This window comes from Priapulus caudatus, unplaced genomic scaffold (genome assembly GCF_000485595.1).
Source record: "Priapulus caudatus unplaced genomic scaffold, Priapulus_caudatus-5.0.1 Scaffold1710, whole genome shotgun sequence".
Classification (NCBI taxonomy): domain Eukaryota; kingdom Metazoa; phylum Priapulida; class Priapulimorpha; order Priapulimorphida; family Priapulidae; genus Priapulus; species Priapulus caudatus.
Window position 1 is genome coordinate 22,683 of NW_014578771.1, and position 11,084 is coordinate 33,766.

At 45.5% G+C, this 11,084-nt stretch overlaps 1 protein-coding gene across 1 annotated transcript in view; it reads left to right on the plus strand.

Annotated features, from left to right (window-relative positions):
• The first annotated feature begins 1,336 nt into the window (after positions 1-1,336).
• Positions 1,337-11,084, plus strand: part of LOC106817392 (serine protease inhibitor dipetalogastin-like) — a 21,123-nt gene continuing 11,375 nt past the window's right edge. The window contains exons 1-4 of the mRNA XM_014822057.1: positions 1,337-1,689; positions 4,097-4,185; positions 5,395-5,553; positions 7,210-7,266. Coding sequence (XP_014677543.1) covers positions 1,337-1,689; positions 4,097-4,185; positions 5,395-5,553; positions 7,210-7,266 — 658 coding nt within the window. The remainder of the gene's footprint in view (positions 1,690-4,096; positions 4,186-5,394; positions 5,554-7,209; positions 7,267-11,084) is intronic.

Below are 11,084 nucleotides of genomic sequence, written 5' to 3' on the forward strand. Positions count from 1 at the left end.
AGAAGATCACGCAGCGACACACCACACACACACACACAACCACAAACACAGAACACAACACACACGCGCACACACACACAACACATCGGGCACACAACCAACACGAAGACACCGGCACACACTATGTGAGAGCATCAGCTTGATCTGCTTTGTGGTTGCACCAGTAGAGCGCTCGTCACTGGGTGTATACAGGTGTCTTCCCGAAATTTGCAAGGCGGCAACTCAAATCAGCAAAAATGGAATTATTTGAACATTACACGTTGCACGTTGCCTATAGTAATATGTGTGATAAGTAAAATAAAATTGCTCGGGAATGCGTTCATTCAAATCTTTTAGACTATGTTGCGGCGATGTTGGTGACGTATTACGTATCGTTCATCAATAATGAGCCTTTAACTCGACCGCCATGTTATTACGAACCGCGTCGAAAGCGATTTTTCGAGTTATTTTTCGTTGAGCAAATATAGGCTTGATACATATTCTTGCAGTTTTAGTTTCAAAGCTAACGTTTAGTTAAAGTGGAGTGAGTTATTTTCTTGCGTTTTTACAGTGGTTTTGTTACAAAAATGTACGTGGGAAAACCTTTAACCTCTAAATAAGTCTATCTGGCGTATATCTATGTCTTGTGTTAGTAGTAGGTTCAGATGTCGCATCGAGTTCATTATCATTAGCCTCAGTAATCGAGCCGTAATCGCGTAATTGAGCCACGCGAGGTGCACACAAGTATCTGCTTACTTACGACGACTGCAGCCTCATTACCGACAGCTCAGGACGTGCTGCGCCGAGCCGCGGCGGATTTGATTCGCAGCTCGTGATTGGTTGGCGCTTGTGATATTTTTAATGCTGTGTCGGTATCGTCGCTGTTCGTAAGATATCGGCAAGAAGCGCGGGCGGCGCGCATGCTCAGCTACATAAGGAAGGACACGCGTGCATCTACCGCGCACACTACGCGGGTTTCACGTATTCACTCTCGCCACGATTGTCGTTCTTACTAAACAAGTAGAAGTGAAGTTGAACACACAATTTTTAAGCGCGGACAGCCTTTATAGAAGAATACCTGCCTATAAAGGACCACTTGTACGTTTCGCGTCGAGCGACGCTTACCACAGGGTTTACTTACATAAAATTCGCATATAATTATATAAATAAACTACAAATTTGACGAGTGTGAGACAGTGTAACGAGATAGTTGTCGCTTTCAATTAACTCCGGAATTTTTAACGAGTGCGAGACAGTGTAAAAGATTACAGTGGAGCAGTTGTTTGTTCCGAAGTACGTTAGTGGAACGAGTACGGTGTGACGCGAACGATTCACACACGTGTGAACACACTCGACGATGAACGCCTCTTTGAACGTCAGCAACGGCAACGCGTCGGACGGCGACCGATGGGACGTCGGCAGCGACGCCGATAGACAGCGCGTCTTCTTCTCCGGCGGCAGCACGGCGAACGCCGTCTTCTTGTCGATCGTCGTGTCGGCGTCGGTCGTCACGACGGTCGGCAACGGTCTCGTCATTCTCATCATCGCCGCCGTGCGTCGGCTGCGCACTTCCGCCAACCTGACGATCGTCAATCTCGCCTGCTGCGACTTCGTGATCGGCTGCACGATGTGGACGGCGACGACGTCGCACGACAACGCCGTCGGCTGCTCGGCGTTCATCGGCTTACGGGCGAGTGTCGTCGTACGTACGTACGATAGTGTGTGTGTGTGTGTGTGTGTGTGTGTGTGTGTGTGTGTGTGTGTGTGTGTGTGTGTGTGTGTGTGTGTGTGTGTGTGTGCGTGTGTGTGCCTCGACCATCTGCAACATCACGCACACCGTACTCTCTCAAACACACATTATAGGAGACTCACGCGAAAGATTATTTCCAAAAGCAACATCAAGATCAGCGAAAGAAACACTTATACGTTGGTTGTTACGCGACCGTGGTTACGGTGATGTGTTCAGGGGTGCGGCTCGTCTTCTATTACTTTACACGCGCACGCACGCGCCCACGAACGTACGTGCACACAATTTCTACACACAATCTACTAAGGGACGCTCGTAGACACACGCAAACACGCACGCACACACGCATGCACGCGCGCACACGCTCGCACATGCACAACACACAACACACAACACATACAAACACACACAAACACACGCGTGCGCATACACGCGCGCACACACGCACACGCGCACGCACACGCACACGCACACGCGCACACATACAACACATACACACTACACACACAACACACACAAACACACTATCATCTCGGAAGCCAAGCTGAATCGTTGGCTAATCACTTTGTTATTTCCGTCTCATCGTGTGTACAGCGCATTAGAAAGATGCGTGTGCGACGCGTCGCCTCGCAACGGTCATAATCATATTTCTATCATTCTTCTCCTCTCTCTGTCTCTTCCATAGCTGCCTCTCTCTCTCATCACGCAACGAGAGCAGGAAAAAGAAAGGAATTGGTGCAAATCGTGATTGCTGGAAGATGCGGATTATTCAGCGTCCGAGCCACAACAAAAAATGGCATCCCCACTCGGGAGATTATTGCTGACCAACCTCGGCTGATATTATTGTCGGTGATCCGTGGCGCGTCGTATGTACGCGTGGACGCCACACGCGTAGGCGTACACGCACCTTTACATTTTGCGACATGTTCTCGCTGGAAACTCGCAGTATTGACAGTTTCGGTGCGCGTATTACAGTTTTTTTCAGCTCGTCATAGCAACGGGATTTCGTGGAGCTCGTTAAAGGCCTATTTACACGATGCGTCCTAGACGTACGTCCTAGACGTACGTCTAGGACGTACACCGTGTATGATAATGCAAACGCAACGTCGGAAGAAATTAGAACATCCGTCCTGTGCATCCGATATCGCAAGGGTATACATTTGCATTGTCATACACGGTGCGTTTTGGACGTACGTCCTAGACGTGCGTCTAGGACGCATCGTGTAAATAGGCGCATCGTGCCCCGGCGTCATAATGGTATAGCGCGTGCGAATGTGAACGGATTCACTGCGATAGTGTTCACATTCGGAATGTAGAAGGCGCTAGTATGAGCTTGGAGTAATCATTATGAGTAATATGAGCTCGAGTAATCATCAGTCAGAATGACTACTGCAATGTATGAGCGACTTCGATTCTACGTACCGGGGCCATGGGTGGTCGAATCTCGAGTCTGCGAGAACCAGATATGGACTGGCGTTATTATCTGTTGAAGAAACAATAAATTAACATTGAAAGAAAGTATGATGAAGCCCGCATTTCACAGTGAAACATATCTGTACTTGTTATACGTTTTAGTTTTTATATAGCCAGAACACACGCATGCATGAAAAGCAGCGTAAACAATAATAAATGGGTCGGGCAATGAGTGGGGATTTAAGACCTGTGGAGTGAGTTGTGTAGGGGTTATTATATTCTGTAGGCTAGACTGGGCCTATAGACTAGAGAGACTTATTAAGCAATAACTCGGCGCTCTAGACTAGTGCAATATTCTGAGCAATGCGTGCACTGGAGGCAATGCTAGAGTGGAGTCTAGTGAGATATGCTAAGTAGTGGTTATGCGTTATATACTAATGTTGTAGATCGGCCATGCACGAAAAGTTAACGAATTCAACTCTTAACCAGGGTCGTCACAACAACGGCCATGACGCCGTTCTATACTGGAATACACATCCGAAGATTGCTCATCCTTAATCACTCCGCAACCTTACTCTTCACCACAACATCGAATTCGATAAATGTAAACCTCGCATGACTGCATCCATCGCCCAAAGTCAGCGATCAGCGTGAGATATTGCGAGCGAAATATACACAGCAGATTCGTGCGTCTAACAGCAGCAGGAATGCAGTCCGCGTGGCTCTACGGCCGGAATAGCAATATCCTTGGGATGTCCGGTGCCATGCACACGAGAGAGTGAGAGTGAGACCCGGATTCTAGACCGCCACCTCTCATTCATCGGCACTCATGTTGTTCGAATTGCACGCGGAGGCGTAACCGAACGTTCATTTGTGTGTAGGTGCGGACGTACCTCCACCTGACTAAAGCTGAGTCGGTGTCCTGTGGCTAGTGGCTACCGATTATTCATTCGGCAGGTCTGTGGCTGGAAGCATCGTGCATCTGGAAGCTCTCCAACGCAACATGGCCTGGACATCGCTCGGCTGCCTCCTCATTATATGCGCTGGTATGTTAACGAACTATTGCCTTCCTATGCTCAAACTAGTAGAATCTCTATAATATCAAGAGCTAATAATACGTAAAGCGCCTTTATAGCAAAGGAATTTCTACTCAAACGGATATATAGGAACTCCGCGGATCAAAAATCACCTACGATCTATCATTGAAGAGATTCTTTACGGTATGGATCAATCGCGTAGACCCTCCCTCGGCGCGAATCCGTGATCTTAACGGCCGTTGTAGTGTAAGCATCACGACAAGCACGCCTGGCGCCCTCTTGATGGCGTGCCAGTGGCCTCCCGTACGCCGACCTGTTATGGTCAATTTGACAATTGACATCATATCATTGACATAGCCATTGACATCATGTCGTAGACATAGCCATTGACATCATGTCGTAGACATAGCTATTGACATCATGTCGTTGACATAACCATTAACATCACGTCGTTGACATAGCCATTGACATCATGTCGTTGACATAACCATTGACATCACGTCGTTGCCATAGCCATTGACATCACGTCGTTGACATAGCCATTGACATAATATTGTTGACATAACCATTGACATCACGTCGTTGACATAGCCATTGACATCATGTCGTTGATATAGCCATTGAATAATTCATGTCATTGACATAGCCATTGACTTTATGTCGTTGACATAGCCATTGACATCATGTCGTTGACATAGCCATTGACATCATATCGTTGACATAGCCATTGACATAATGTCGTTGACATAGCCAATGACATCATGTCGTTGACATAGCCATTGAATAAATCATGTCGTTGACATAGCCATTGACTTCATGTCGTTGACATAGCGATTGACATCATGTCGTTGACATAGCCATTGACATCATGTCGTTGACATAGCCATTGCCATCATATTATTGACATAGCCATTGACATCATGTCGTTGACATAGCCATTGGCACCATGTCGTTGACTTGACTATTGAACCCTTATCGTTTCTTAGACCTTTGACCCCCTATAGCTGGCGTGACTATTGCCACTATATTATTAAATGAAACAATGCCCTCCTAGCGTTAACTTTGATTTCATAATGACCTCATATTACCAGTGGTAGATAATGACAATTCAGATAATGATAAATCATAATTATTATTAAAAAGATAAATAGATAAATTTGTCATTATCTACCTCTGATATTACTGATTACTGACCATTGTTCTTCTGTTGCCATTCAGGATTGACCTGTGCGGAAAGTCCGCGAGCGGCAATGTTGAACACTGACTGCATACTGGGATGTCCGGAGATCTACTCACCTGTGTGCGCCAGCGACGGCTACACCTACGACAGCCGATGCGTGCTTGACTGCATCATCATGGACATTCAGACGAGAACAAGTAAGCGTCTTCTCCCGATGGCTGCTCTTCCCGTGTTCCAGTTTCTCGTAAAAGTTTTCTCCGAATTTCTGCGTCAATCGTCTTCTGTCTAAACTGCACGACGGAATACACGGGACATGCGTTGTTGTGGTGCGCGCGGGCGGAGGAAAGGGCGTGAGGGATTCGACGCTTCCCGGAAAACATGAATGAAGAGATTGTAGCGTTTCTGCAATCCGGATATCAGAAAGACGGCAACAACGTTGTACACGTCCTTGGGGGGGGGGGCAGTGTTTCGGTACAGTAGCATATAGATCGCGAGGTAAACACAAGGTTAGGAATGCCGACGAGTGTGTGTATCGCTTCCAGCACGTGGCCGCGTATTGTCGTTCGCGGAGGCGTCACGTTAGAGCCGGTCAGTTGCTATATAATAGCCATATTATATCTAGTACGTTATAAATCGCTCACATTTTCTTATCCTCTTATCTCTTGATCTCTTTAAGTAATAACATCGCGTCCCTTTCAGCATTGTTGAGTTCTACTGAAGGCATATACTGTGCGATACGCGAATATATGCTATACCATGCGCGAATAGAGAAATTTGTGTGGAACGAATCAGATCAGGGCGGATTTTTCCGAACGCTGATTATAGAATGTACCTCATAAAATTATGAATGGTTAACGATTCAAACGTGGAATACGTAATGGACTAATATATTTCACAATAGCCGTCCGCCTACTGGTAATACACTATAATACACGTAAGTGAATAGCAGATATCTAGAACGGCGACATGATATGGCTTTTAACGAAAGCTGCCAAATGAATGTAATAACAGACGACGGTTTTACCGGAAATTACTTGTACAACTGCGCTATTGACAACTTAAAAACAGCCTTGCCTTTTACACGGCTGCTATTTTCAAGCTTTTGCAACATTGCAATAATAAATTCGTGTTATCTAGAGGCTTAAGCGCGTAACAAATAACATATTATATGTTATACATTTATTCTCTGATTGAAAGAGCAATCGTGGGATTGTGTGGACCGAGGAAATCATTGTGACAGGAGCTCGAGGGCAACATTGACTTTCAAGGTCGACATAACTCTATGTGGACCGAGCAACCTGGCGATAATTGCATTGCTATAATTAAAATCACTGGTGTCCTAATAATACTGGGGGTGGGGTAATTAAATCAATAAAACTGCGGACGTATAGGCTCCGATACGTCATTATAGAAGAAGGAGAATTTCACGTCTATTACAAACCATAGGTTACTTGCGATTCATTAGACTAACGTAACTTAATAAATGTGAACTTGAATGTCACCTTTACCATAAATTTCTCGCGACCATATAACAAAATACGATATTATACACACATGCGTTTTCACCCGGCAACATAGGCGTGCCCAGCGCGCGCGCGCGTACGTGTGTGTGTGTGTGTATGTGTGTGTGTGTGTGTGTGTGTGTGTGTGTGTGTGTGTGTGTGTGTGTGTGTGTGTGTGTGTGTGTGTGTGTGTGTGTGTGTGTGTGTGTGTGTGTGTACGTGTGGGTGTCGTGTCGTTTTTCCATTGCATTTTACTTTCAATCACAATTTCTTGTTGCTTACTCGTTGCGAAAATACCATGCCAATTGCGATATCATGTGCTGTCTAGGCGTATTTTTCTTGCTGTTGTAGTTCCAATGGAACCGGCCGATCCCGTATTGTTTAACAGCGTCGGTCCGTGCAACGCAAGTAAGTATCACACCTACAAGTACATCAGTTATTGGCTGATAGGGTCTTATGTCGCCCAGGGTACTAGCCGGAACGTACGCGCTGGGTACGGTCCGGTATACCGAGCGTAGCCCTGGTTATCTATCTAAAGCTGTATGGTTAGGGTTAGGGTTAGTGTTAGAGTTAGGGTAGGGTTAGAGTTAGGGTAGGGTTGAGGGTTAGGGAAGTACGGGCGTAGGCGAACTCCTATGACGCGTTAGTGAGTGGCGAGGTACGGTCGAATCGCGGCATATTAGAATAGTAGTATTTAGTACCAGGGTAGCGTTCCGGCTGTACCGCTGGGGGCTAGACCCTGATCAGCCAGATGCTCCGATTAGGCATTCGTTATTGAAATTCAGCCATAATTCCGAGTTTTCGCCTTTTACGTCATTCTAACGCGTCGCGACACGTCGATTTTGGTTTCAGAGAAAAAGTAAAATTCTTTAGGTTTATCTTCTTTCAACTTTTTCTTCTTCGCATACGTAATATGTCTAGCGCTTGTGAGTTTTCAAATAATATGTTCGCTTATTTGGTGAGTGATGGACGCCATAAACGTGCGAATTTTTTATTATTTCTAAGTCTTATAGTAATAGTTTCTCAATAGTTATTATATTACCATGTGTAGTAAGCTAACATGTAATCAATGGTAAATTTTATGCAATCACTACCCGCGAGGCGGGACGTAGCGGACGTGCCTGTGAGATTCAGAGATAGTGCATGCAGAATTGGACATTGTGGCTAATGTAACATTCCACAACTTTTTGCACACGTACGTGCCCTATCCGTGATCGGTTAATACGCGTCCTGGCGCGACGTTGCCTCGGCTCTCGCCAATGGTCACTAATATAGGACAAGTTCATGGCTGGCAGGCGAAATGTGCCCAATTAATAAAGCTGTATAAAATTGTCTTTTGCCTTGGCGGTTATCGCCTTTACAATGGGAATTACTCGTATCATCTCACTCCAATTCGCTGTTTTTATCAATAAGAATTCACGCACCACTGCAACATCCTCAAATTTGAATCGTCGGGCGAAAGTTCAATGGCATTATCTTTTCATCATGGAGTTTTATCTTCCTTGCATCATCATGCACCATTATCATAATAACGAAAATGCATCGCTAGCGGCAATGATGCAGTTCTGAGTTACCGGCTTTGTGTGCGATAGTAATTCGTATGGCCACAGACGCTCAGCCGCGTGATTCCCGGAAAAAATCTCGACCGCTGAAGCGGTAAGGCCCGCTGTGATCGCCAATGTTAACGTTTACCTTCCCCCGGAGGAATACGCGTCCGACTACGAGGTGCCAATGATAGTGTCAGAGCAATCCTCGCGCACGCGGGGTAATATTTGTGAGACCGCTCTGCAGAAACCAGGATTAAGTCGTAAAATTCTAGTACATTGAAGTTTATATGCAATAAATAAATAGATCATTTATTAGCCTTTAAAATATATATAATATTTGCTAATATCTAAAGAATTGACCGATCTACAGCAATTTGATGATCCGAAACCGACTATTCTGCGGAATATGCAGGCTTTTGAGATAAAGCGTTTTCGCGGTAAGGGGCCCTTCAATAATTTTTTTTTTTTTAATAATAAAAATATGACTATAATAACTAGAGATATCTGAAACCTATATATCCGGAATTAAAATATGGCACTTGGAAACTTATTTTGTAAACAATCTTATTTTTGTCCATATGACATGCATTGTGTGCGTGCTGTGCTCAATTTTTTTTACTCAAACATGACTTGCGACTTATGGCCGGCTGTCACACCATTGAACGATTTAGGGCCTAGCCGTATGCGGACCGTATCAAAAATTTGGTGAATACGGCTGGGCGTAACGTCGATAAGTTTATGGGTAAAGCTTTGTATAAGTTAAAGTAGCACGCTTGAAGCAGGCGCTGAAAGCACGCTTAGCACGCTGAAGCGCCGCTGAAGCAACGCTGGTATCGCGTACGTAGTACGGCGAGGTCTTCAAAAAATTTTGAGGCATGCCAAAATTTCCCGGACCGTCATGCCAGCCGTATGCCGCATAGACGTCCGCATACGCGGAGCCATGTAAGTTGTAGGTAAGTATTTCAATCGTTGAAACATGTTCACACACGTTACTTTTAATTACTCATAAGTCCGAGAATACGTCGAGATAATTGTCTAGCGTACGCCATAACCTTATTTTTAAGCGTTATGAGTAACGTGGCTTTGAACGCCTAATGTGTAACTTGTCTCCAACGCATATTGACGTATTGACGTGTTGCGCGGACGACCACAGAACTTACCTGAAACGTGTTTCTAACTTAGCAAGCTACCCGTATAATGGCGCTAATTGGCAGCGTGTTAGGGGAATTGGTATATAAAAATGGTATGTGCAATGTTGATACTGCGACGGTGATGTTGATACGACGAATGTCTAGTGGCGGTTATGATTTGAATCGTTGAGGCGGACCTTTTATAAGCTACGACACGTGATCGTCCGGCGATACGGCTGGCCGCGGCGCTATGCATAAGTTAGACTATCCGTTGGCGATAAGTTTGAACGCCGGCATACACCTAAGCATTCGTTGGTATAAGTTTATCTATAGAGTTATGAAACGTTCTATATATACGTTTACTAATACGTTAAGTATGCGCGTCGCAACTCGTTTGTACATCACGCTTATGTATGACGCCAAAATTGAAAAAAAACAGCCGTCGATAGTTCAGCGTATTCACAGCGTTTTTAGGAGAAATTTTGATGCGTCCGGCATACGCTAGGCTAATCGTCATGTGTGAGCAGGGCCATTAGTCCGGTAGTTATGCTGGAGGCGGGTCAACATTTCATTCGCTGTATCTCCTACAGGCCGACCGAAGAGTTTGGAGAACTGCAGCTACTGCAACCTGGATTCGACGCAGTTTGTGGGACAGATGGCCCACCACACTAACCATCTGCGAACATCGCGCTGCATCGGCCCTTATACAGAAAGCAAGTGTTATACGTATGCGTATTGAGCCATTATAAGTGGGTGATAACGAAGTAGATTTGTGAGGAATTTAAGTTCGTATAGTCGCTAGCTATTTCGCCGATAAAGGCTTTGTTCTGCACGACATTAAAATAATATTACTGGTTGTAAAAGTAAGTCGCGTGCGACTTGTCATAATAACAGACGAGCAAGCAAACAGCAGGTAGCTTTCGCGCGGTCAATGTAAAACCAGAATAGGAGGCAATGAGCCGGTGTGTATATCGTAAACGTGATGCGTATGCGCGTTCAATGCGTGCGTGCCTTACGGGGGTGTATATGATAGTAACCACGCCAGTGTGACTTTACATGTTCGTTATAACTTAATTATAACTAATATTAACTAATTAATATTAATATAGTATATAATATATTATAATATATATATAATAATAACTTAAAATTATAACTAATATAAGCAATTATAGCGTGATGTTGTTGTGCGCCTGTGTCCGTGGCGTGCGTGTGTTGGTCTGAACTCGTGTGTCTGTGGCGTGCGTGCGTTGGTGTGCGCGTGTGCCGTGCGTGTGTTGGTGGCCACGTGGTGTCTGTCGTGTGTGTGTTGTGTTGTTGTCGACGCCTGTGCCCGTGCGTGCGTCGTGTTTGGTGGCGCGCGTGTTGTCTGTGCGTTCGTGTGTTGTGTCCGTCGTGCCGGTGTTGGTGGCGTGAAGTGTGTTGGTGCGCGCGTGTGTCTGTGGCGTGCGTGGTTGGTGCGGGTGTGTCTGTGCGTGCGTGTGTGGTGCGCGCGTGTGTCTGTGCGTGCGTGTGTTGGTGGCGCGCGTGTGTCTGTGCGTGCTGTTGT